The sequence below is a fragment of the Grampus griseus genome (assembly GCF_964374135.1).
Source record: "Grampus griseus genome assembly, chromosome: 11".
NCBI lineage: Eukaryota > Metazoa > Chordata > Mammalia > Artiodactyla > Delphinidae > Grampus > Grampus griseus.
Genome location: NC_139005.1, coordinates 92,327,320 through 92,353,144, shown reverse-complemented (window position 1 = coordinate 92,353,144; position 25,825 = coordinate 92,327,320). Strand labels below are relative to the sequence as shown.

Sequence of the window (25,825 nt, the reverse complement as noted above, 5' to 3'; positions counted from 1 at the left end):
GTTGGCCGGCCGGACGCTCCTCGGCCCGGGCCCGGGCGGCGATGTCGGGAGGCCGGGGCAGCCCGGGCGGCGGCGGGGCCGGGGCCGGGGGCGGGGCCAGGGGCGCCGCGGACCCCGCCCCCCTGCGCCGGCGAAGCCGCCGCCAGAGCGCTGACCCGGGAGTCCGAGACGGCTCCGGCGTGCGGGGTGAGTCCCGGGGACGCGGGGGCCGGGCACCCGCCGGGCGGACCGGGCGCGAGAGGAGGGGGTTCCGGCGGCGACGGGCGGCTGGTCCTGCGGGCGACGCCCAGTGCTGGGATCGGCCGGCGCACCCCGCGCCCGGCGCCCGCGCTGACCCCCGCTCGCCTCTGGCCCGCAGACCCCGAAGACGCGGTCATGCCGGGCGGGGCCGAGGCAGGGGAGGCCGAGGAGGAGGCTGGGGCCGGCTCCGGGTCCGAGGCGGAGGAGGACGCGCTGTGGGAGCGGATCGAGGGCGTCCGGCACCGGCTGACGCGCGCCCTCAACCCGGCCAAGCTCACACCGTATCTGCGCCAATGCCGGGTCATCGACGAGCAGGACGAGGAGGAGGTGCTGAGCACCTACCGCTTCCCGTGCCGCGTCAACCGCACCGGTGAGCCGTGGGGGGCGCGGGGTCGGGCCTGAGCGGGCGGTGCCGGCCTTCCCTGGGGCCTTCTTCGGGACCGTCGGGCCAAGGGCTCCGATCCCCGGGGCTTCGGTCTCCACATCGGTAGAGTGGGATGGTTGGTGTGCCCACCATCCTCCCTCCTCCTGAACCACAGCGTGACCCAGCGTGTCCGCGGTGCCTAGACCGCGTCTGGATTTTTCTCCCATTTCCTGGGCCCCCCTTAGAGCACGGGGCTGGCTGTAGTTGCCGGTGCGGGCTGGGCTTGGGACCTCCCGATCACAGCGGGTGGATTCGGCAGCTTTCCTGTGTCCTTTGATCTCTTCTGTTCTCTCTGTGCCCCCCCCGCCCCCCACTTCTGTGCGCTACACACTCCTGGGAGCGTTTTCCTCAAGGGCTCAAGACACATCTCAGCTTCCTGAGGGTGCCTTCTCCCATAAGTTGTGCCTTTGAACAGAGCTGGCAAAGGGATGAGGGTCTAATCGTGGAATTTCAGGCGTTGGTCAACGAGAGAAATATTTTTCTTTGCGTTTGGGGATGGAGGGGGCTTCCCTGTGCCATTGAAAAGGCAGGCTGCGTTTGCTGGCCCTATATCTGTGGGGGCCGCAGGCAGCGGCTTGGGGTGCCATGGAGGGGGTGGGTCCTGGCTTTCCTGGCCGTGGCAGACGGGCTCTCCCCGCTGATGTGTTGAGTCAGGCCCCTGTGTGTGTCACCGGTTCAGAAATCTGGGGAACGTGGGCCCTGGAGTATGGCGGGGTGTGGGGAAGGGGGGAGAAAGCAACAAGGCACGGGGAGAAGCCCTCACCTTGACCCTTGGGCACCGCCCCCGCCCCACTTCCCAGGGCGCCTGATGGACATCTTGCGTTGCCGCGGGAAGAGGGGCTACGAGGCCTTCCTGGAAGCCCTGGAGTTCTACTACCCCGAGCACTTCACGCTGCTCACGGGCCAAGAACCTGCCCAGCGCTGCTCCATGATCCTCGGTGAGTGGGTCCGCAGTGGGTGCCAGCGCCTCGGACACCAGTGCAGAGGTTCCTTACCCCGTCCCTGTCAGGGAGGCACTCCCATTGTCGCTGTTGAACAGATAGGGAAACTGAGGCACAGAGAGACCTGTACCGGTTTGCCCAAGGTCCCCCCAGCAGGCTGAGTGTGGGACTGCGATTCTAATGCAGTTATAGTCTAAGTTCAGAGCCCACACGTAATGCAGCTCTTTCCCCCAAAGATGTGTCAGGCATGTGCCAGTTTACAGTTTCTTCTGTAAAAAATTCAAACACTCCAGGAGACTTGAAAGTAAATAGGAAAGATCTTTACTTCTTCCTTCAGCTCTGCTCTGCCGGTATCAGTGTGGCGAGTTTCCTTTCTCTTTGCAGTTATACACACAGACACACACGCAGGGAATCATCTTACATGTCTTGCTCTGTGTTTCACTTTTTCTCAGAACAACTGATGTTTGTGTTTCTTCCACAGCTGTTACACTTGTTTTAAATGACTGCGTAGTGTTTATTAGTGACGTGCCAGTCATTTAACCCATCCCCTGTTGATGGACATCTAGGTTGTTTCCAGTCTGCACCATTACAAACAATGCTGGGAACATCCTTCTAGGTACATCTTTGTGCAAATGCTTGTCTCAGGAGGAGAGGTTCTGAGAAGTCACATTTCTTAGAGAATGTGTATTTTAAAAGTTAAATCAGCATACATCCCTCCAGCAGTGTATGAGTGCCCATTTTGCTGTACCCTCATTCATCCTGGGGATCATTTAAAAACATTTTATGCAGTCAGATATGTGAAGAATAATGTTGTTGTTTTAAGTTTGTACTTTGTTGAGAGATGTTCACAGCTTACTAGTTAGTCAACCTTGGGCAAATGGCTTGACATTTCTGTGCCTCGGTTTTTCTGGCTTTAAAATGCGTACAATAAATAGTACCTATCTTAAGTGTTGTTGTGAAGATTAAATAAATTAATATATGTTTGTAGGCCAAAGAATAAAGTCAATTGTTAGTGGTACTACTATTATTGTTATTATTATTGCTAGTGAGTTGGGACGTATTTTCCTGTTTACCAGCCATTTTTGTTTTGGGATTTGCCTATTGATAGTTTTTGCCCACATTTTTATTTGGTTGTTTGCTTATTGATTTGTAGGAGCTTTTTATATGTTGTGGCTCTGAGTCATTTGTTATATTTGTTATATTTTCTCCCACTCTGTTACTTGTCTTTTAACTTTGTTTCTTATATCTGTAATCGTTTAGAAATCTCTTATAGCTCTTTGATTTTGTGCCTTGTTTAGGAAGGCTTTCCCTGTCCCCAGATTGTAAAAATTGGTTCCGGTTTTCCTTCTAGTGTTCTTCTGGTTTGGGTTGTTCTGTGCAGTCTGTCATCCCCTTGGATTTTATTTATTGACTTTTCAATTTTATAAAATCCCCTTGGATTTTATTTTATGTCTTTTCTCTCCCCTGCCCCTGGCAGATGAGGAAGGGCCCGAGGGCCTGACCCAGTTCCTGATGACAGAGGTGCGGCGGCTGAGGGAGGCTCGCAAGAGCCAGCTGCAGCGGGAGCAGCAGCTGCAGGCCCGGGGCCGGGTGCTGGAGGAAGAGCGGGCAGGGCTGGAGCAGCGGCTTCGGGAGCAACAGCAGGCTCAGGAGCGCTGCCAGCGGCTGCGGGAGGACTGGGAGGCGGGGAGCCTGGAGCTGCTGCGGCTTAAGGACGAGAACTACATGATTGCCATGCGCCTGGCACAGCTCAGTGAGGAGAAGAACTCGGCCGTGCTGCGCAGCCGGGACTTGCAGCTGGCGGTAGGCCCTGGGGAGATGGGGGGTGCTGTGGGAAAGGGGCAGCTTTGCAAAAAATGACGGTCATATGGTAGACTGCCGGTGTCCCAAAGCCACCATCTGTTGCATATTGGACTGTGGGCAAGTCCCTTCCCTGCCCTGTGCCTCAGTTTTCTCATCTGTAACATGGGAGTGTTGATTTATTACGGGAGCATTTATTTCATTGAATTATGACTGTGGTTTCAACTGGGAGCGATTTTGCCTCCCCCCTCCCGCAAAAAAAAAAAACCATTTGGCCATGTCTGGAAACATTTTTGGTTGTCACAACCAGGAGTGTGCTGTTGACATCTCGTAGGTAGAGGCCCAGGATGCTGCTAAACATCTGAATTGCACAGGACGGCCCTCCACAACCCAGAATTGTCCAGCCCAAAATGTCAGCAAGTGCTCAGCCGGAGCAACCTTGGGTTACGAGGATTCCTTGAGTTTAAGTCACAGGATTTAAGACATGTACAGTGCCTGGTACAGAGCTAGTGCTCAAAACCTGGATTATCGTTAGCCGTTGTTATTGATATCATTATTAAGTGCTACTCGATGCCACACAGGTTACGTGCATCCTGTCATGTAATCTCACTAAGGCACCGTGCGCCAGGTTCTCATTTTGAAATAGATACAGGTTTAGGATTGTAAAGGGATTTGCTCAAGGCTGCAGGCTGGGAAATGGCACAGCCTGGGTTTGAACCAGGTCCACCTGGCTCCAGCGCTGGCCTCCGCCCCATGATGCTGTTCTGTTTGCTCCTGTCCAGGTGAAATCTCACCTAATTCTTTTCCATCAACGAGTGAGGCCATGCCTCTTACAGGCTGAGAAACTGAGCCTCTCTTTCCTGGTTCCTTCCTGGGGCTTCGCATGGGATTTTACTGCTGCAGAGAGTTGTCCCAAGGATCTGACAATGCCCGCGGCACACAGTAGGCTCTCCCCAGTCATACCCAGAGAGGTTCCGCAGGGGGGATTCTGACTGTGGGATTTGAAGCCCCCTGACCCCATGAGCCTCAGCTGTGGCTGGAGCACCCCAGGGGGTGACAGGTGCCCGTGGGTGACGGGTGGCACGTGTGAGGCTGTCAGCGCGGGTGCACTGGGGCGCTGGAGCCTGCGGCTGTGCGTGCTGGGGGTTTGATGTCTGGGGAAATGAGTCCTGACTGGGGGTGTTGAGGCCACCGGTTGACGGGCCCAGGCTGCCAGGCCTACTTTAGCCTCAGCTTCCTCATCCTTGAAGCGCAAGGTCATGGATGCAGATGACATCACAGCAAGACAGCACCTCCTGTGCAGCAGGCATGGTCCTCTGGGCTTGCCGTCCATCAACTCCTTTAATTTCCCAGCAACTCCATTGGAATGGGGGTTGGGGGGGAACTCTGTTATTATCCCCATTTATGGATGAGGAAACTGAGGCACAGAGAGGTTGGTTGGAGTGCTTTCCCAAGGTTCGAAGATTGAGCATTTCTGACTTTGCTCTGGGCACTGCTGGGAGTGGGGTGGGGTGGGGTGGGCTGGGGGCCGGTGGGGAGAGCCTGCTCAGAGAGGACAGCACGATGGCCACCGGCCCCCCTGGGTGTTGGGAGGGGCTGTGGCCTTCACGGTTGGTCTCACCTTTGTGACTGGGGTGGGGGGTGCCCTGTATGCGTGTGCAGCTGCCTGGAGTCTCCTGGGGTTGGGTAGCGGGATGTAGAAGAGGTGTCGGAGGTTCTCTGTGTGTCTGCGGTTCAGCTGTAGGTGCGCACAGTATGGCCCTAGGGGTATGGAGATCTGCCAGTAGGCAGATAATAGCTGCTTTTTCCCAGTTTAGCGATGGAGGGTAAGGGATGAAATTCAATTAATAGATAAGTTTTTCTTTAAATGTAGCAACCCTACATTTGCCTTAACTTACTGGAGCTTTTTGGCAACAAATTAACAAAGGCTTTGCCGATGGAAATGAACAGAGCAGCTGATGGTGCTTTTCCCGGCAGCTTGGGTTCCCTCCCCCTGTGGACGGGTGTGTAGTGGCTGTGATTTAATACTGTGTTTTATAAGGTGCAAATGTAATGAGCTGTTATTCCTAAGCAACATAAACTTAAAGGAACGAACGCTATAATTTTGTGCTAAGTGAGTTTGTACACCAGGATTAAATGCATCCGTATTTCTTGGCGTTCAGCGGAGACTCCCAGGTGCCCCGTCCCCTGAGCTCATCGGGGGAGCCTGCTGGCCGTGGGTTGGGCGGGAGGCCATGGTGTGTGGCTGCGGTTTGCTGGAGAGGGTGTGACCACATTTGCCCTTGTAACTAGCTGTCTTTCTCTGGCAGTTCACAAAGCGTGTTTTGTGAGGGGAAAGGAATGTGAGAGTCATGAATTTCTTTCTGAGTCCTCTGCGGAGGAGTGGGGGTGTTAATTCGTGGAACGGCCTGACCCAGCCTCCAGACCCTTGCGTGTGTGTGTGTCGTGGGCGGGGGGAGGAGGGGGTTGCCATGCAGGCTCTGGGGGTGTGGGGCTGCAAGTCCTTTCCAAGAGAGGCCAGGGCACTCCTAGGGCACCAGATGTCAGCATGCCTGAGTATAGCCCCAGAGGTCATTGTGCCCTTTTTCCAACAGTGACTTCATTTTGTGGCCTGCCACCTGCTTCTCCTCTTGTCACTGTCTAGCCATCACAGGTCTAGCCACCTGGACCTGCTGGACACCAGACCCCGCGTGAATTTGGAAAATCACTCTGGCCGAGTGCATTCATAATCCAGCAAACTGGCCATGCATATCTGCTGTCTGCCAGGCGGCCACCACCCAGCCGCCCACCCAGCACCGTTGGCCAGTTTCTGGCTGCCCACACTGAACCGGTGACAGTTGGGGTCCTAGGATTTTATTTAAAGCTGTAAAGATAGCTGCTGTCACACCCTCAGCAGCTCCATAGTTTAAAGGCCTCCGTCCACCTGCTGTCTTGTTTGATTCCTGCAATGACTTTGGGAGGCAGGTGGTGGAGCAGGGGCATTGAATGGGCCTATTTTCCTGATGGGGAAACTGAGGCTCAGAGGCGGTAAGTGACTTGCTCAGGATGACAGAGGGTAAAATGGTACAATTGAAATATGGATCCGGGACTTGGAATTCATGTTGGGGTGAACCAACCTCGTAATCTTCCCAAGTGGAGGCTCTGGTAGGAATACCTTTAAGGGAGGGTGAGACCACATGTGTTCCATGAGTGTATGTTGAGTGGGGAGGCTGGGTGAGAGGGGGACATCCTGGCCCCTGGGCTGGGTGAAACCCTCAGAATCCTCCTCCTCCTTCCCCCCACAAGGAGATGAGGAGATTGAGGCACAGAGAGGGGCTGTGACTTGCCCAAGGCCACACTGAGTGAGAGGCCGAGCTGGGCCCAGCCCCTGGGTCCTCCTATTCTTGGTGCAGCCGTCCTTCCCCTCCGTTATGCTGGTCCTGTGCACAGTGTCAGAAGTGTGGGACAGAAGAGTGTGTTATATACGGCCCCACCACCCACAAGTCCTTGAGGCAGATTCCCCTGGGAGGGTGGCTTGGCCTTGCTGCCTCCCTTCCTTCCTTATTGTATTTGTCCAGCCTGTCCCTTCTTCCTAGACACGTCTGGGGAGGACACCTGCTTGGGCCTCTCTGGGAATCGGGGAGGCACCCAGGAATGTGGGACAGGACCTTTCCTCTCTGGCCTGGCTGGTACTCCCTCCCCGAGCTGACCCCTGTCCTGGGCCCCAGGTGGACCAGCTGAAGCTCAAGGTGAGCCGGCTGGAAGAAGAGTGCACACTGCTGCGCAGGGCCAGGGGGCCGCTCCCTGGGGCCGAGGAGAAGGAGAAAGAGCCTGACAGCGCGGACCTGGTTTCCGAGCTGCGCGCGGAGAACCAGCGGCTGGTGGCATCGCTGCAGGAGCTGCAGGAGGGCCTGCAGCAGGTACGGGGTCCGGGGTGGGGGCGAGTGGGGGCAGTGCCGGGGGGGCGGGGGGAGGCCAGACCCTCCTGCTGCTCACTCGTCCCCCTGAGGCCTGGAGAATGAGGATTCTAGATCCGGGGATCTGAGATCTGGAGGGAATCCTGGCTGGCCCCTTGTCTTAAGCTCTGAGTGGAGGGCCTTCAGTGCTCAGCTTGCGCTGGGTGTTGAGTCTGGGGTCTGCGGGGGATAGGGGGGTGGGGTCGGGTGGGGCAGGAAGCCTCTAAACTCCCTGAAACTGGGTACCTGATTTTGTGTGTGAGCATTTTTCCGGGGAGAGGGCCTCAGCTTTCCTTGGCTTTGTAGAGGAGTCTGACCCTGGAAAGCTTGAGACCCCTGGGTGGCCCTGGAGCTTGCGCAGGGTCCTGTGTCAGGTCAGTGGCACTGTGGGCCTACCACCTGGTCACTGCTCCTCGTAGGAAGTGGGGGAGGGAGCCGGGGCTCTGGTGTATTTCACAGGGTTGGGCGAGCCGGCTGGGATGTGGGTCTGTGGGCTGGATCTTAAGCCTTCGGTCTACCTCCCTGGGCCAGGCTCAGACCCTGTGAAGACCCATTGTCGGGGTGGGGGGAATAGGCCTTGGAAATATTACCCGTCTGCTGTCCTGGGTGGCAGGTAGGGCCCAGAGCAAGAGAGAACAGGCCTGGTTCTTGTTGAAGAATAAGGTCCTGGTCCAACTTGTCTGAGCACGCCCTCATCCACTTACCTCATTTGTACCCCCAGATGCTCCCTGGAGGGTGGGCAGGGCTGTTGGCGCCACACACACTCTACAGAGGGGGAAGCCGAGGTCCGGAGAGGTCAAGGCCCTTGGCCAAGGTGGCAGAGCTAGTAGGGTGGGGATGAGGGCTGAGGGCTGTTTGTCCCCCTTACCCCACACTCAGGGTGGGCCCTGAGCCAGGGGCTGAGGCAGCCCTGAACTCTGACCCCACAGGAGGCAAGCCGGCCAGGGGCCCCAGGCTCAGAGCGCATCCTCCTAGACATCCTGGAGCATGACTGGCGGGAGGCGCAGGACAGCAGGCAGGAGCTGTGTCAGAAGCTGCACACCGTGCAGGGGGAGCTGCAGTGGGCCGAGGAGCTGCGGGACAAGGTAGTGTCCACATCTCCCCCCTCCCCTCGCACCTGCCTTGCCCCCACCTGCCTTCATCTTTTTTAACATCTTTATAACTGCTTTACAATGGTGTGTTAGTTTCTGCTTTATAACAAAGTGGATCAGTTATACATACACATATATCCCCATATCTCTTCCCTCCGGCGTCTCCCTCCCACCCTCCCACCCGCCTTCTTGCTAACCGCCTGGGGAGGGCATCACCAGTTTGCTTCAGCCAGCCTTCCCCCAGCATCCGCTGTGCGCCAAGTCCTGTGCCAAGAACTGTGCACTCATTTGCTCTCAAATATGTATCGAGATCGATGGGTGAACGGAACAAAGGTCCCTGCTCCTGGGGAGGGCAGATTCTAGCAGGGGAGACAAACAGGACGCCATACACGTAATCCGCAGTCCATCACCTCATGTCACAGAGGGCGATGAGTGCTGTGGAACGAGTAGAGCGGGGTAAGGGGGCAGATTGCACTTGAAATGGGGAGGCCCAGGTTGGCTGGGACGGGGCTGTTATCCCCATTTTACAGATCAGGCAGCTGAGGCCCAGTGAGGTGATGTCAGTCAGTGGCCCAGGCCACCCAGCTGGGGAGGTGGGCACTCATTACTGGGGCTCAGGCCTCTCTCCCTGGACCTGCTGGACACCAGCTGGTTAGCTGCCCCTGTCCCCAGCCCTGGGGTCCGGCCTGGGCGTGTCCCACCCCGCTCCGCCTGCCCACAGTACCTGCAGGAGATGGAGGACCTGCGGCTGAAGCACCGTACGCTGCAGAAAGACTGTGACCTGTATAAGCACCGCATGGCCACCGTCCTGGCCCAGCTGGAGGAGATCGAGAAGGAGCGGGACCAGGTGAGCCCGGCCTGCAGTGTGCCCGGCCCTGGTTTTCGTCCAGGGGAAGATGACGAGAGGCAGACAGGACTGGAATTGTAGACAGAGATGAGCAGTACCCTTATCAGTTTAGGAGGGGACAAGTAGGCCAGGAGAAACAGACAGGGGGCCTGAGATGTACCAGCCCACCCCCTCAACACACCTGCCTCCCTGGGCTCTTGTGACAGGTATGAAAGTTGGTCCTGGCGGCCTTCGCATCTGAATCCCTTGTTCTCCCTGCCTCAAGGGCAAGGCCTACACAGTGGGAGGTACTTACAGATACTTGCTGGTGAAGAAATCCTCAAAAGTTCTGGCTCCCAGGCCCTGGGTACCATAGCCCTCATCTCCTGAGGCCATAGGGTAGGCTGAGGACCTCGGACCAGTTCCTCCGGGCCCGCAGCCCTCCTTGCGTGAGGCTCCCCATGCGGGAAGGGCAGGAGGTTTTGTCCTTGGACCACGTTTGAATCCCACTAGAGGAGTTGAAGTGTACACGTGAGAATAGGCTTCAGGATCCCCTGGAGGGCCTGGTGAAAACGCAGATTTGAGGCGTCGTCCCCAGACATTCTGATTCGTGTGGTCTGGGGTGGGCTCAGGGATGTGCGCTTCACCTGCCTGCTCCCAGCCTGTGGGTCTCCGGCCCCAGCTCCCTCTGAGACAATGGGTAGCAGGTCCTGGCCATGGGCCCAGCTCTCAGGGACCCTGGTCTTCACTGTGGGGAAAGGCACTTCGGGTGCACTGGGCTGGATTTGAACCCTGAAGGCTGGGAATAAAGACCCCTGCACCCAGTGGGTCCCACAGAAGAGTTCTAAGTTGTTTTGGGGAAACGGTACGCGCCTGGACTCTGCAACTCTGTCCCTGCTGGCTTGGTGTCCGTGTCTGTAAAATGAAAATAGTGAGAATCTCTAAGTCGGAGAGTTAGTGTGAAGATTAAATGAGCTGATACTTAACACAGAGGGCCCGGCACCCAGGAGGTCCTTAAGAAACGTTAGCTGCTGTTCCTGTTGCCACCCCCGCATCTGAGAGGTCAGAGGCCAGGACAGCTGAGCCGATGTGGCTCCTCAGCTGCTGGCCCAACACCCTCCCTGCCCTCTCTCACCAGGCCATCCAGAGCCGAGACCGGATCCAGCTGCAGTACTCACAGAGCCTCATCGAGAAGGACCAGTACCGGAAGCAGGTCCGGGGCCTGGAGGCCGAGCGGGATGAGCTGCTGACTGCGCTCACCAGCCTGGAGGGTGCCAAGGCCCTGCTGGAGGTGCAGCTGCAGCGGGTCCAGGGTGGCCCCTACCTCAAGGTGAGCAGGGTCAGGAACCCAAGCTGGAGCTCTTGGCCAGGGCGGGACCTGGTGGGAGAACTCAGCCGGGGGTGGGGACAGGGGGGACCCACTGGGAGTCCTCAGCTGGGCCTGGGAAGATGCAGGTTCTGGGAGGAAATACGTGGGTCTTGGCTGGAGCCCTCACCCAAGGTCAAGAACATGCCAGTCTTGGAGGGCCCTGTTGGCCAGGGTGGACAAAATGTTGCTCGGGTAGTTGTGGGTTGGTGTATCAGGGAACAAGACAGGAGCATGGGAGTCTCTGAGTTTCTGGAGTTGCACCTGGGGCACAAAGGATAGTTTGAAGCCTGGCTTAGCATATACTTGGAGAAGCCCGGCTGCCCGAGGGCCTGTGAGCATCTTAGAATGCAAAATGTGGGCCCTAGAAGTCCCTCAGAGACCAGCTAGTCCAGTTCCCTCATTGCACAGGGCCCAGAGAGGGTCAGAGGCTTGCCCGAGATCACACAGCCAGCCAACGGTGGAGCTGAGCCCCCAGATCCCTTATAAACCAGACACTGGCTCTCAGATCTCTGCCTGGAACTCTGCCTTTTCCTATCTTGGGTTTGCTTAAAGATGATCAGTTGAGTTTAGTGCTTGAAGAAATAGAACAAAGGAAGTGTGAATCTGTGATTTCTGACTTTTAAAAATCCTCAGTGGCTTTTAGGTAAAGGCAAAACCCCTTACCGTGCCCTAGAGGCCCTACAGGGTGCCCCTCTGCCCCTGAGCCTGGTTCTCTCGGTCTCAGCCTTTTAATTCCTGGAACGTGTCACAGTGCTGCCTCAGGGCCTTTGCACATACTGTTCCATCTGCCTAGACCATCCGCCCCAACTTTCACACCTCCTTATCCTTGAGTTCTCAGTTCCAACCACACTTTCTCTGGGAAGCGCTCTTATGCCCCCGGCTGGGTGGGGCCTTTGAGTGCCTTCCCCACCCTGGCTACCTTCCTGCCTGGCCCTCCTGGCCGCTGAGCCTTACTTCCTTCATCTATCTGCTTGTTTATAGCTTATCTCCTCCACTAGGGTGTGAGCTCCACAAGGGCAGAGATCCAGCCCTCCTTCCCCACCACATCCCTGTTCCCAGCAGGTGCTGAGAAAATGGCAGGGGCTGGCCCTGGCCCAGGGCTGCTGACCTCTCCCCACCCCCTTCCTCTCCCAGGCCTGCGCCTCTTCCCATTCCCTGTGCTCCAACCTCAGCAGCACCTGGAGCCTGAGCGAGTTCCCCTGCCCGCTGGGAGGCCCTGAAACAGCGGGGGAAGCGGCTGTCACAGGGGGATCTGAGCCCCAGACCTCGGTAAGACACCTGCCCTAGCCCGGACATGGCGGGTATGGATGGCCGTCGTAGAATTACTGACACGTAGAGTACCCTCCAGTTTGCTGACAGTTCGGTTTCACACGAGAGGAAATCGAGGCCCACGAAGGCCAAGTGCCTTGTTTAAGCGCACGCAGAGCCAGCTCAGTGCTGGGCCTGGGCCTGGGCGCCGGGAGACCTGGGGAGCCACTCACATGCCCATAACCTTGCAGAGCCTACCCCTCGGCTCTGGGCCCTAGTTCCCATCTGTGAAATGGGCACAAACTAGGTACGATGAGTTGTGGGCAGGTCCCGTGGGGGTGATCAGGCCCTGCTGTGGCTTTGCAGGAGGAGGCCACGGACAGCGAGAAGGAAATCAACCGGCTCTCCATCCTGCCCTTCCCCCCCAGCGCGGGCTCCATCCTCCGCAGGCAGCGGGAGGAGGATCCCGCACCCCCTAAGAGGTAAACAGCTTCCTCCCAGATTCCCTGATGCCAGAATCAGGTCCAGGCTGTCACCTCCCTTTACTGCCCTTAAATGGCTGGAGCTCTGGAAACCCAGGTTGCAGGAGTCATAGGCATGAATGAGGTCAGGGGTTAAGACAAGGTCAAAGGGCAGAGTGGGCTCAGTCCCTGCTGAGCACCTTGACATGAAAGTCACTGGAGGTCAAGCCTCAAAGATCCTTAATCCAGGGGGAAGCCTGGGTGGTTCAGGGCTAGGAGACATGGAGGAAGTTCCCGGGGGTCAGGGACCTCAAGCAAGAAAGTCAGGCCCCAGATTCAAGCAGCAGCAGAAAATGGGGGCCAGAAAAACTGAGCCGTATCACTGATGGCAAGACGAAGGGCAGGAGACGCCTCCTGGCATGTGTCGCCCGTCATGGGCTTGGTCCTATGGATGAACTTGCCATGATAGGTGTGTGATGGGGAGATCATGGTCTAGTGTTGGAGGGAGGCAGAGCCCAGAGTCACGAATGATGAAGGTAGAAAGTGAGGCTGAGATGAGGCGTGAGAAGTCAGGGCAGCCTTCCGGGAGGGGGTGGCATTAAAGGACAGGCTAGGGCATTCTAGGTGGAAGAGCCGGGCAGAGGTCAGGATGTTAGCTTCTCCTGTGTGTTTAGGGGACTGGGTGGCACGAGTGCACTGTGCCTGAGATCCCTCCCGGGGTCTAGCCTGCACGTGCTTGGGGGTTGCAGGACATTTGGGAGGCACCGGAGCGCCGTGCTCAGTGCAGGCCCCTCTCGCCCTCTCTCTGCCCAGGTCCTTTAGCAGCATGTCGGACATCACAGGTAAAGGCCTGGGGACTCCGTGGGGAGGGCTCATCCGGGGGCCCACCTGAGGGCTATGCTGCCTGCTCTGCCCTTGGCCTGCGTCCCCCTCCCTGAGGCTTTGCTGTCCTCTGGCCGGGCAGGGAGGCTCTGCTTGGGAGGCCCTGGGGGAGTTGCTTCCCACCTCTCACCCCGAGCCCACCCTGGTCCTCTCTCCTGGTCCCGGCTGTGCTCTATGGGGCTCCTCAATTCCAGCCTGTCCTCCACCCTCTTCTGGGAAACTGAAGGGTCACCCTGGCCAGCCCGGGCCCAGCCCTGAGCCCCGTGAGTCCAACGTGTTCCAAGGGCCTCAAACCTGCCAAATCCCCAGGCCTCTGGGCCATGGGCCGTCCCAGGGCTTGAGGGGCTCAACCCCGGGCCCTGCCCCATTGCTCAGTCTGGCACCCCTACACCTCACTCCTCCTCTCCAGGGAGTGTGACGCTTAAGCCCTGGTCCCCTGGCCTCTCCTCGTCCTCGTCCTCCGACAGCGTGTGGCCTTTGGGAAAGCCGGAGGGCCTTCTGGCCAGAGGCTGTGGCCTGGATCTCCTCAACAGGTACTGCAGCTGCCTGGAGGGGTGTGTGGAGCTGGGGGCTAGTTCGGGTTCCCAGAGAGGGGTGAGCAGGGGCGAAGCCTTCGCCTCACGGCTGTCACACCATTAAGGTCTTTAGACAGAGTCACACGTTGGATTCACATGCCGTCACCGCCGCTTATCGTCTGGGAGACTTGGGCTGGTCCCTTCACCTCCCTGGGCCTCAGCTTGCTCACTGGCTAGAGGGCCACAGTGATGTCTTCCACAGGTGGCGTTCGGAGGTTTAGGACTTGTGGCAGCAGAGCCCCCCACTTTGCCAGGCGCGTGGTGGGTAGATGGTAGCTGTTACTCGTGCTGCTTGCCTGTCCTCGCGGCTTGGGGTTCCCAGCAGGACTAAGCCTCCCAGCAAAGTTCACGCTGAGGGTGGGGTGGGGCCCCTGCAGCTGGGCTGGCCCCAGGCCCACAACTGAAGTCATGCATCGCCTCGGCCCAGAGCGTGCTGCAGGCCATGTGCTCTGTCCGTCTCGGTGGATGCGTGGTCTCCCTGCTCAAGACTGTCCGTGATCTCAGGAGGGCAGGAGATGGAGGAGGCCGGTCTGAGAATGTGGCCTTTGAACTCAGGAGCAGGCATGGGGGTGCCGCTGGGTGACGTGGAAGAAGAGAGAACAGAATCTGTTCAGGGATGGACCTGGAGTTTGGTGGTGACTGGAGCGTGAGGGTGGGGGAGGGGAAAGGCGAAAGGCTAGGGCAGGCTTTGTGAGTCAGGATGGGGAAGTGTGGATTTTGGCTTCTGCACCCTGGGAGACCTGGTGGTGGCTGGGGGAGCTTAGCTATTACTAAGTGCAGGGCCGGCTGCTGGCTGCCTTACAGCATTCCCTCTGTCCTGGGAGGCAGGCATTATTATGATTACCCCTGTTTTGTAGAAGAGGAAACCGAGGCTCAGAGAGGTTAACTGACTTGCCTGAGGTCACACAGCTGGGACGTGCCAGGGCCAAGGTGCAGAGTGACCTGATCAGATTTGGGTTTTGGAGGGGGCATAGGAAGTGCTGGTGTCAGAGCTGGAATGCGGGGGATGCTGATCCCCGAGTGCAGGTCACAGCAGAGCCAGGGGCCTCCTGCCTCCTGGAAGCAGCTTGGCCAGGCCCCTGCCCCCACTCTCACCCTCCGGCACAGGGCCCAGTGCGACATTGTTTCTCACTGTGCAGGACGTGCTTCTGGGGGAAGGGGCGGAGGCGCCTCCCTTCCTGCCTGCCTGGGCCCTTCCTCCCTTCCTCCCCTCGGGCCTGCAGCAGGGGTCCTGGCTGCTGTCCAGGGGGCGCTGGGATGCAGCAGAGGGAGCTGGAGGTTCTGGCCCAGCCCCCACCTGGGCCCCATGATCACGTGGGGCCACCTCTGCCGCCCACGAAGTTCCTGGGGAGGAGGGAGATGGGGGAAGAACAAGACTGAGGTGGACCGGGAGAGAAAGGGGTGGAGCGATGGGAGGTCAGGGACTTCAGCGCCCTAAGGGACTGGCGAGTGCTGTTTGCGTGTGTCCTGGGCTGGAGGCAGGGTTACAGCTCAGAGCACAGGGGGAAGAACAGACTTGGGAGCCAGCTGAAGTCCAGGCTCTGTCACTCGCTACTGTGGGGCCTTGGGCAAGTCATTTAATTTCTCAGTGCCTCAGTTTCCTGCTCTGTAAAATGGGTTCACAATAGTGCCTGTCCCCTGGGGTCATTGTTGGGGGTTCCGGTACTCCTCCTACTAGAGCGCTTAGTACAGTGCCTGGCTCGCGGCGAGCGGGAAGCTAGCTCTCAGCTATTATTATTGATGCTGTTGTGGCTTAACCCTCAGGGTAGCCCTGCAAGCCCCATTATACAGATGAGGAAAATGAGGCTCAGAGTCAGGAATGTGTCCCATGGCCACTTGGTGGTGGAGCTGGGGATTCTGTTGTCCCTTCCTCCTGTCGAAGCTGCTTTAACCTCGCACCCGTGTTGAGTGCCCACTGTGCTCTGGGCATTTCAGCCCTCTGCTCTCACCTGCCCCTCTTGGCTCCCAGGGCAGGATGGGAGACATGGATGGACAGGCAGAAAAAGTGAAAGTGAGGTGCTGAATGGGGAGGGCACTGGGAGAGTATTGGGATGCTGTCTCCCGGGCAGGGCCACCCCTGTCCGCGCTTGTCACGTAGACATTGGGTCTCCAGCACTGGCCGACCCTGCACAGGGAGGGTTTGGATAGGTCATCACCTGACTCCACCACTCACCACGTGTGTAACCTTTGTCAAGTTATAACTTCCCCAGGGCCTCAGTTTCCCTCTTCTCTAACGTGGGGGGAATAACAGGCGGCTCCTGAGGGTTGTCGGGAGGATTCAGTGAGGCAATCTGTGTGACATGCTTAAGTGTCAACTTCAAAGGTCCCTGGCCTGCCTAGGGATCTTCCCACAGTGCCCTGGGGTAGGGCAACACTCATCCAGGCCACTTAGCCCATCACTGCTCAGGGCTGGCAGAGTGAAGGACTTGGCCCCATTCCCCTGTGACCCAACTCCTGACCTGACACTGGGGAAGTGTCCTGGGACCCCATCCTTTCCACCCCCCACAGGCAGGGTTGGGGTCAATCAGAGTGTGCTGCCTGAGACCCAGGAGTCCTGAGAGGCTGGAGCAGGCAGCCTCTGCCCCCTGCGCATTCTTTTCTCTTCCGAACCCACTTGTCTGCTGAGGCCTGGGGCTGAGGGACCTGGCCTGGACCCTGCCCCCAATGAACCGCCAGGTAGTAGCCTGGGGCTGTGGAGGCTCAGAGAAGTCACTTGGTCCCTTGGGGAGGTGGGCAAGGGCATCCTGAAGGAGGAGATGCCTGAGCTGGGTCTCAGTGCCTGAGCTGGGTCTCAGAGCAGCAGGAATTGGCAAGAAAAGGCTGAAAACCTGGGGTGGCTGAGAAATTGCCCTGATCCTGGAATTACAGGGACGGGAGGGGGCGTGCTTAGGCAGGGGTGGGTGGCGAGCAGGTCGGTCCTGGAGGGCCTGGATGCGGGCTGCCCGCTGGGCCCTCGACTGGGGAAGCTGTGATGGTCAGTTGTCTGTGGGTTTGAAATGGGTGGGGAAATGGGGCCACAGAGAGGTGACTAGTCCTGAATCGCACCTGATGACAGTGAATATCTATTATTGAGCACTTAGATTCACTGGGCACTGTTCCAACAACGTCCCATTTTTTTTTTTAAAGTAATTTTATTTTATTGATTGATTGATTGATTGGCTGCGTTGGGTCTTTGTTGCCGTGCACGGGCTTTCTCTAGTTGTGACGAGTGGGGGCTACTCTTTGTTGCGGTGTGCGGGCTTCTCATTGTGGTGGCTTCTCTTGTTGCGGAACATGGGCTCTAGGCACACGGTCTCAGTAGTTGTGGTTCGCAGTCTCAGTCGTTGTGGCTCACGGGCTCTAGAGCACAGACTCAGTAGTTGTGGTGCGCGGGCTTGGTTGTTCCGCGGCATGTGGGATCTTCCCAGACCAAGGATCGAACCTGTGTCCCCTGCACTGGCGGGCGGATTCTTAACCACTGCGCCACCGGGGAAGTCCCATGTCCCATGTTTTAACTCATTGAGTTGTACAATGAGGTAGGTAGATGCAGGTGGGACTGCTGAGAACGAGGCAAGCAACCTGGCTGCCTGGCCCCAGAGTTCCTGCTGGTGCCCTCCATGCCACTTTTCTCAAACTCTTCTGACCACAGCCCTCCACGTGAGAAACCCAGTACATGTACCTGAAGCAAAAGGGTTACAGGAAGATAGTTGGATTTACTTGAAGGGAGGCAGGCTTATGTTTTCTATTCCATTCCATTAAAAAACAGTGCTGGTCATGACCCAGTGAATTTCACAACCCATTTAGTTGGAAGGCCCTGCAGCCCTCTGATTTCCACCTCTACCTGCATTATCTCTATATTGGACCCTCACACCCACAGTGGGAGACGGGTGCCGTCATCGTTCTTGCTTTAGGGATGCGGGGACAGAATCAAGTGGCCAGCTCACTTGTCCAAAGCTAGGCCACAGCGAATGCTGGGCTTGGAGCTGGACTGTGTGGCTTCAGCCATCGGGTCATTGCGCAGCATAGCCAGGCCTGGCCTCAGGCCTCCTGTCTCTGCTGAGGCCTTTCTGTGCCACACTGATGTGGCCAGGACAGTCCCGGGGCTGAAGGAGCCTGTAAAGGCAGCCCTGATGCCTCTAGCACCCATGTCTAGCCCCAGCCCCTGGGGCCTGGCTCTCTGTTTGGACTGAGGGGGCAGGAGCCAAGTCGGACTCCCCAGGGCCAGGGTTCCCCCCCTGCATGGGTGCTGATTGGGTTAAGGTCTTTGCAGCCTTGCCCACCCCGGGCTGGCAGCAGGGGGCAGTGTGGCCCTGTGGCTGCAGCTGCCAGGGTGGGTGGGGAGGCGAGTGAACGCCTGGGTTCTTCCTGGGCCCCCTCTCCAGCTGGGGCACACCCATGGATCCTGGTCTCTCTTCTTCCCCAGAACTGTGGGGCCCATGGGGAGACTTGTGGTCAGTTGTCACTTAGTCTGGCCACAGGGCCTCACCACTTCTCATCCGGGGACACGCAGAGCGCTGCCATGATGGGGGTTTGGTGACTCACTGCCCATGAGAGGAAGGCCAGGCGCCTTCATTCCGAGCCCTCCATAGGCTGGCTCCAGCTTGCCTTTTCTGGGAGTTAATTAGGGCAAGGAGCTTAGCACGGTGTCTGGCACATGGGAAGCACCCAGGGTTTCCTGCTACTATTATTGTTCTTGTTATTAAGTTCTTCCACACTGTATCCTGTATCCTGTCCTCCACACCTTTGCCCATGCCAGCTCTTCAGCCTGGAGCCATGTGCTCTCTGTTGGGTCCCGAAGTGCTTCTAGTTTTCACCATGATGTATGTAGCCCAGCTGCTGCTTCCTCTGGGAAGCCCCTCCCCTGTGTGCTGCCACTGCCAGCAGTAATCATCTCTGATTTGTTGTGATCTAAAGGTGACCTCCCGCCCTAGACTATGAGCATAACAAGCTTATATTAGTCATCTGCTATGTGCCAGACACTGTGTTTGGTGGTAGGGATCTGAACATGACAGCAGGCTTATTCTCAGGGCGTTCTTTCTGAGCGAGGCAACAAATGGGAAAATACAAAAACGCGGGGCTTCAGCAGGAAGCTCCGCCTCACCATGTGCAGGGGTTGGGGAGGGAGAGGTCGCTTTTGACCTGAGCTTTGAAGGATGAGCAGAATTTGCCAGGCAGAGAAGAAGGGGGTGGGCATTCCCTGCAGGTGCAGTGGCCCGAGGGGGGAGTCATGGCATCCTTGGGGAATCACTATGGTTCTCCAAGAATGTTGAACTGAATCAAAATACTGAACGCTAATTCCCATCTCCTTTCTCTCTTCTCAGGTCTCTGGCCATCCGACTGTCTGGCTGGAGCCCCCCGGGGGGGCCTGAGCCCCAGGACAAGGGCCTAGATGGCCTGTCGTTCCTCGGGGACAGCTGGTCTGGGGCTGTCGTTCGGAGGGTGCTCTCTGGGCCAGGATCGGCCAGGGTGGAACCAAGAGAGGTGAGGCCCCGCCCCTCTGAGCTGGGGGCGGGGTCAGTGCTTTAGTTGGGGATGGATACCCTCTGATTGGTGGATCTAGGTCACTGGGCGGAGTTTCTACGGATTGGCCGAAGCTGAGGCGGGCTCAGTGACTAGCGGCTGGTTGCCCCGCCTCAGCCAGCATCAAGTGAAATCTGATTGGGCAGGGGCTGGGAGGTGGGGCAGATTGACTGAACCTGGACACATCCCCACCCTTACACGTGGGAAAGACCAGACTGAGACAGGCTGGGTGAGGAGGGCAGTTGCCAAGAGCAGTGTCTGACTGGGCACCACCCTGTGAGGTGGGGGCAGCTGAATTTTGAGACATGGTCACCCCCACACCCGATGTCCTCCAGCCCCAGGGCTGTCTCCGGAAGCCCTGGGAAACTCAGTTCCCTCCCTGCCTGGGTTTTCTCCCAGCCAAGGGCAGAGGCAGCTGGCTTGGAGCGGGCAGTCCTGGAAGGCGAGGCCCAGCAGAGAACCTTGCCCTGGAACCAGACATCCACACTCCCTCTGATGGACTTCAAGGGTAAATCTGGCCTGGGGGGAGGGACCTAGAAGGTCAGAACTGAGGGCCCAAGAGAAGGCTCATCTGGTCCATAGTGTGGGTGGGACAGCCAAGGCCTGAGAGGGGGGTGCTCCGCCTCCTGACCCCTGGCAGTTCCCTTCCCTCCCACACCCCTGCCTTCTTGCCGGTTGTCCTTGTGCCCTTCCTCTGTCTTGTCCTCAGTAAACAGCTTACAGTGAAAGGAGCACTGGATAGGAGTCCAGAGACCTGGGTTCGGGTCCTGGTTCTGTCCCGAGTGGGCTTGGTGGCTTTGGGCCAGTCCCCCACCCTCTCTGGGCCTTGGACTCTCACTTTAAGAAGGGGAAGGTGGGGACTTCCCTGGTGGGCCAGTGGCTGGGACTCCTCGCTCCCAATGCAGCGGGCCTGGGTTCGATTGCTGCTCGGGGAGCTGGATCCGCGTGCCACAACTAAAGATCCCGCATGCCACAACTAAAGATCCCGCATGCTGCAACTAAGACCTGGCGCAGCCGAATAAATGAATAAATATTAAAAAAAAAAAAAAAAAAAAGAAGGGGAAGGTGGGGTCCTGGCCGCTCAGGCCTCGAGAGGGCCACATCTGTGGCCTCTCTGAGGCTGATGCCTGACTTTCCCCTCTCCTTATCCTCCTTGCTGCCCCCTGCCTGTCCGTGCCCAGCCTGCCAGTCCTTCCATGAGGCCCTAGACGCCTGGGTGAAGAGGCCGGGGGCTGAGCCCTTCTACATTCGAGCCAACCTCACCCTGCCTGAGCGGACCGACCCCCATGCCCTGTGCGTGAAAGCCCAGGAGATCCTGCGGCTGGTGGACCCGGCGTACAAGCGGCGGCAGGAGTGGTTCTGCACGCGGGTTGACACCCTCACGCTGCGGGACCTGGACCGGGGCACTGTGCCCAATTATCAGAGGTGACACTTCCAGCAGCCCTGGGAGCTGGGACTGGGATGGGGGACTCTTTCTCCCTCCTTCAGTCCCTCGCCATCCTCTGGGACAGGAATGGGGGGCTGGAGGAGAGAAGGTGAGGGGCTACCCTTCTCCCTACAAACGTGTGACATGACCCCCTTACACAGAGCCCAGCAGCTCCTAGAAGTTCAGGAGAAATGCCTGCCCTCCAGCCGACACCGGGGGCCCCGCAGTAATGTAAGCAGGGCTGGGGGGGCAGGGCGAGGGCCTGGGGAAGGGGTACTGAGGGGGGCCCCAAAAGGGAGCGGACAGGCTCCATTATCCGGGAGCTGGGGGAGGAGACCCCCCCCCACGCTTGGTGGCTCGTCTTCCTGGTGAGCTTCCTGGTTGCCTCTCCACCCAGACTGGTTGATCCTCTCCGATGTGTCCAGCAAAGAGAACAACAGGGCTCCCGTCTGGGTAGTTGAGAAGGGGAGGTGAGGAAGTGTGCCCGCTGCCCAGGAGCATGTGTGGCACGTGGTGAGCACTTAACGGAACAACAGTCACACCCCTTCTCTAATCCCTGGACCAGGGCTGGGCTGGGTGATGGCCCCCACCGTGCGCCTGGGCTGAGTGAGGCTCAGAGAGGTTAAAGCGGTCTCAAGAGCCCACGGTGCTAGAGAGAAGGTGGAGAGCCTGGGCTCTGGAGCCAGGCCACCCAGATTTGCATCCCTGCTCTGCTCATTCTCAGCCTGTGACCTTGGACAACCACGGGACCCTCCCTTGAGGCTCTGTTTCCTCATCTGTAAAATGGGGGGGATTATGCTGCCTGCCTCTTGGGTTCATGCACGTGGGATCTAGTTAGTGTCTGTCACGTTGTAGGCTTTCAACACCTGTCAGCTATTGGTATAATTAGTGCTGTCCATATTGGTTTCTGTAATCTATCTACCCAAGGTCACATTGCTAATTCATTGGAAGAGACCCCAGAGTTTGTCTCTTATGTCTTATTCTGGACCTCGGTTTTTCAGTCTCTAAAGTGGGGGCAGACCTAAGGCTCCTCTAGCTCTAACTGGGTCTGACAGTCTTGCTTCCCTTGGTCCCTAGTGATGGTTGCCCTTCCCTGCCTCGGGGGCTGTGCTGGGCTGGGTGGGGGCAGGGGAAAGCCTGGTGGGGAGGGGGCTCTTGTGCTGACCCATGAGCCTGGACAGTAGTGGCAGCGGGGCCCTCTCTCCCTGAGGGTGGGATGGAGCTGAGCTCTCAGGTGCCCCTCTTTCCCTACCCGTTCCCCAGCTGAAGAAGCGAGCCCTGGACCAGCTGCGGCTGGTGAAGCCCAAGCATGTGGGGAGTCCTGCTGGGGACTCCCCGGAGCAGCTGCTGCTGGAGCCCTGCTCAGGTGCGTGCGCAGGTGTGAAGATGCAGCCCGCGCTGCTCACGGGGCCCAGGAGTGTGCACATCTGGGTGTCCTCGGCTTTGGTGGGCCCTTTGGCCTGGAAGGGCCTGGGTTCCGGTGGGGGGCAGGGCCCATGCCAGGGGCCTGGTGGGAGATGGGCCACCAGGGTTGAGGGAGCTGTCTATGTCCAGGTGTGACTGTGGGTCTGGGTGAGTTTAGGGCACGCACGAGCACGGGCCCCTCCTTATCCTGCAAAGCATGCGTAGCTGTGTTTCTTGCCTGTGTGTGGTGGCAGGTGCCGTGACGACCCCAGAGGGAGTTTCTGGAGGCAGGAGGGTGAGGCCTTGGGCCAGAGAAGGGAAGAGGGGCTGGGGGAGCCCAGATGAGGGAATAGCAATTCTGAGGGGCAAGGAGGAGAGGGTGGTTAGGGAAGACTTCCTGGAAGGGAGGTTGTTTGAACTGGGGCCTTCACTGATGAAGAGGAGTTTGTGCCGGGCAGAAGGCACAGCTCGTGTGAAGGCTCAGAGGCATGGCTGCATGTACTGTGTTTGGAGGACACTGAGTACAGCAAGTGCATAACTCTGTCATGTGTGTGGCAGTGAGGAGGAGAGAGGGGAGAGGGGAGGGGGGAGGGGGGAGGGGTCCCCGCCTACCTGGGGACCTGGGAAAGCATGACCTGGGCTCTGAAAGGAGAGTTAACTGGGCCACCCCAGGGCATGCAAAGGCCCTGTGACTAGAGCTGCTGAGCTGTGAGGCAGGAATGGAGTCTGTTGTGAGGGGCACTTGGCTCGCGGCTTCTCCAGGCCCCGGCAGGTCTGGCTCACCCACGAGGAGGATGTGGTTTTCTTCCTGAGAGCTGTGGGGAGTCACTGGTACGTTGAAAGCAGGGGAGTTACAGGATCTGACCTCAGTTTTAAAGCGTCCCTGCAGCTGCTGAGAGGATAATGGCCTGTAGGGGACAAGGGTGAGGCAGGGGATGGGGCGGAGTCTCCTGCGAGGGTCCCAGGTCCCAGTGAGGGAGGGGGCAGCTCTGCTGTGTGTAGGAGGAGCAGCAGGGCTTAGGAAGGGAAAGAAGTTAGGGGCCTTGAGAGTATCAAGGGGACTGGCTGCCCCAGGAAAGAGGAGCTGGGGCCCTGCCTGCACCCCCATCTCTTCACACTGCCTTCCCTGCCCAGAGCCAGAGCGGAGCCTCAAGCCCTATAGCCTGGTACGGCCCCTGCTGGTTTCTGCCCTGCGGCCCGTGGTGCTCTTGCCTGAGTGCCTGGCGCCCAGGCTCATCCGCAACCTCCTAGACCTGCCCAGTTCCCGGCTGGACTTTCAAGTGTGCCCAGCAGGTGAGCCTGCACGCCCGGAGAGGGGAGGGCTGGGTGGCACCCTGGGGCAGCCAGGTCCACTGGCCCTTCGTTCCTACCTTTCCCTGCCTGTAGAAAGCCTCTCTGGGGAGGAACAGTGCACATCGTCAGCGCCCGGAGCCCCCAAGGCCCGACCTGCCACCCCTGGGCTGGGCAGCAGGATCCGTGCCATCCAGGAGTCTGTCGGGAAGGTAGGTGCTTGGGGTGGGGCGGGGGGTGCCCTCTGGGCCCAAGAGCAGAGTCTGAGTGCAGAGTGACCCTGGGCAAGTCCCTTTCCTTCCGTGGGCCTGTTTCCTCACCTGTGAGATGGGTGGCCTGGGGCAGTCGACCTCATGTGGGTCACCCTGGAGAATTTGGCTGGTACATTTCACCTGTTTGTCTTTGCCTTCAAACTTGCCTCTTCCCTGGGAGCTGGGGCTGCCGGGGTCAGCTCCATCCTACAGATAGGGAGGCTGAGGTCCAGTGGGGGGAAGTGACTTATTTCCCTGGGTCTTGGCCCTTCCCCTCCAGTTCTTTCCTTGTTGCCAAGGTCCCCCTGGATGCAGAAGCAGGACCCTGTAGGGGGCTGTGTTATGGGGCCCAGTCAGGGGGCAGGGAGCTTAGGGTCTCTGGCCTGAGAGTAAAATGTAGCCTTGACCCCCGGAGAAGAAGCACTGCCTGTTGGAGCTGGGTGCTCGGGGCGTGCGGGAGCTGGTCCAGAACGAGATCTACCCCATCGTCATCCACGTGGAGGTGACTGACAAGAATGTCCGGGAAGTCAGGTGAGATGGGCCGGGAGGATGGGAAGGACCCCAGCGCTTCCCCCTCTTTGGGTGCCTGTGTCTCTGTCTCTGTCCTTCTCTCTCCATCTCTTCCTCTTCTCCATCTCTTTGCTTGCCTTCTGTCTCTCTCTCTGTCTCCCGCTGTCCATCCTCTCCCTCTGACTCTCCTGTCTTACTCTGTCCCTCTCTCTCTGTCTCACTGTCTATCTTTATCCCCCACTCTGACCACCGCCCACCTTCCTCTCTCTCGGCAGGGGTCTGCTGGGCCGGCCGGGCTGGCGGGACTCAGAGCTGCTGCGGCAATGCCGAGGCTCGGAGCAGGTGCTCTGGGGCCTGCCCTGTTCCTGGGTGCAGGTGGCGGCCCACGAGTGGGGCCACTCAGAGGAGCTGGCCAAGGTGGTGCGTGGCCGCATCCTGCAGGAGCAGGCCCGCCTCGTGTGGGTGGAGCATGGCAGCGGCAGAGGCGGCTGCGGCAGCAGCAGCGAGGCCTGAGGAGTCCCCTCCGACGCCTGTGCGTTCCTCACGCACTTCAGAAACGGCCCCCGGCGGGGACCCTGGTGTGTGCAGTGGAGCTGGGTCCTCCCCATCCTGAGCCTTCCTAGACCCTGAGACGCTCGGCGTGGGGCCCTTGGCTCTGGGCTCCGGGCTCTCTCACCCGGAGGAGCCCCCGGGGCAGAGCTCCCTCCCATCCCTGTACTTGCTGCTCTGGGCCTTCCCGTGGCCCCGTGTCTCCACGGACCCATCTCATGGGTCTCATGCACACTTCTGTGTCCTCTCCCTCGTCGCTCACCTTGGAGCATCTGCGTTCTCACCCCTGTGCACTGGTTTGCACACCCAAGTTCCCATGGGGCCGGCTCGCGTCTGCCCCTCCCCCTGGCACACGAGGTCTCCGGGCTCCACAGCCTCTTCTGCTCACAGGAGCCCTGAGCCCGTCATGCGTGGTGCCCACCCGTCCAGCTCACATCTCTTGCGTATACCTCCACGGGGGCGTTGTGGCTTCCCGGGTCCACTGTCACCTGTGCCCCTCGTGTCTTCCTGTCACACTTGTGTCTGTGGTTCTCCCCTGTGTAAATATCATGCCCCCACCCCCGTGACCCTTGGGCACTGACCCGCGTGTGTTCCTGGTGAGCACGCCCAGGACCATGTTCTCACGGCGCCTGTACCCGGCCCTGCCTCCTGGAGGGACGGCCGGGGAGGGGGCCGGCTGCCCCGTTACCAGAATGTACAGCTCGTAGATTTTTAACGGGCCTTTTTCACTTAGAAGCTGCACATCATGGAGCATTAAACAGTTTGTCATAGAAGCTGGTGGCGTTTTGCTTGCTTGCATCCCTGGCCCGGGGCCCCCTTTCCATCCCCCGCACTTGTTGCCACCACGAGCTCAGGTTGATACCACCTTTCAGTTTCCCGCTCTCCCGTGGGGAGGGTCAGATTTCGCTCCTGACTCATCCCGGAGCTGCCTGCCATCTGTGCTGGCATCACCTTACCTGCCCCGGAGTGACTGGAGGAGGGCCCCACAGATGGGCCACCCCTGCGCTCAGCTCTGCTCGTGTCTGATCATCAAAGGAGTGTCCCCTGGAGTGGGGATGCCAAGCCAGCAGGGTGTGGTCTTAGGCTAAGGGGCCCAGCTGCTGA

General features: G+C 58.8%; 1 protein-coding gene across 2 annotated transcripts; it reads left to right on the top strand.

Annotated features, from left to right (window-relative positions):
- Positions 1-111: 111 nt before the first annotated feature.
- CARD10 (caspase recruitment domain family member 10) lies at positions 112-25,466 on the top strand. Of its 2 annotated transcripts, none has more exons than XM_082665799.1 (21): positions 112-186; positions 359-610; positions 1,465-1,602; positions 3,083-3,408; positions 7,113-7,304; positions 8,270-8,425; positions 9,153-9,278; positions 10,396-10,587; positions 11,761-11,895; positions 12,241-12,356; positions 13,149-13,177; positions 13,627-13,750; positions 19,093-19,252; positions 19,691-19,799; positions 20,473-20,716; positions 20,879-20,948; positions 21,981-22,083; positions 23,256-23,414; positions 23,508-23,623; positions 24,081-24,193; positions 24,448-25,466. In XM_082665799.1, exons 2-21 carry the CDS (start codon positions 376-378, stop codon positions 24,683-24,685), a joined length of 3,081 nt encoding a protein of 1,026 aa, XP_082521925.1. In that variant the 5' UTR covers positions 112-186; positions 359-375; the 3' UTR covers positions 24,686-25,466. The 2 variants fall into 2 exon arrangements, with proteins under 2 accessions (XP_082521925.1, XP_082521924.1); XM_082665798.1 differs by having other exon boundaries at positions 24,078-24,193.
- Positions 25,467-25,825: the final 359 nt, after the last annotated feature.

Coding starts and splice junctions, on each gene's coding strand:
- CARD10 (XM_082665798.1), top strand. CDS start 376: ATGCCGGGCGGGGCCGAGGCAGGGGAGGCCGAGGAGGAGGCTGGGGCC. Junction 10,588..11,760: donor AGGGTGGCCCCTACCTCAAG/GTGAGCAGGGTC, acceptor TTCCTCTCCCAG/GCCTGCGCCTCTTCCCATTC. Junction 11,896..12,240: donor GATCTGAGCCCCAGACCTCG/GTAAGACACCTG, acceptor GTGGCTTTGCAG/GAGGAGGCCACGGACAGCGA.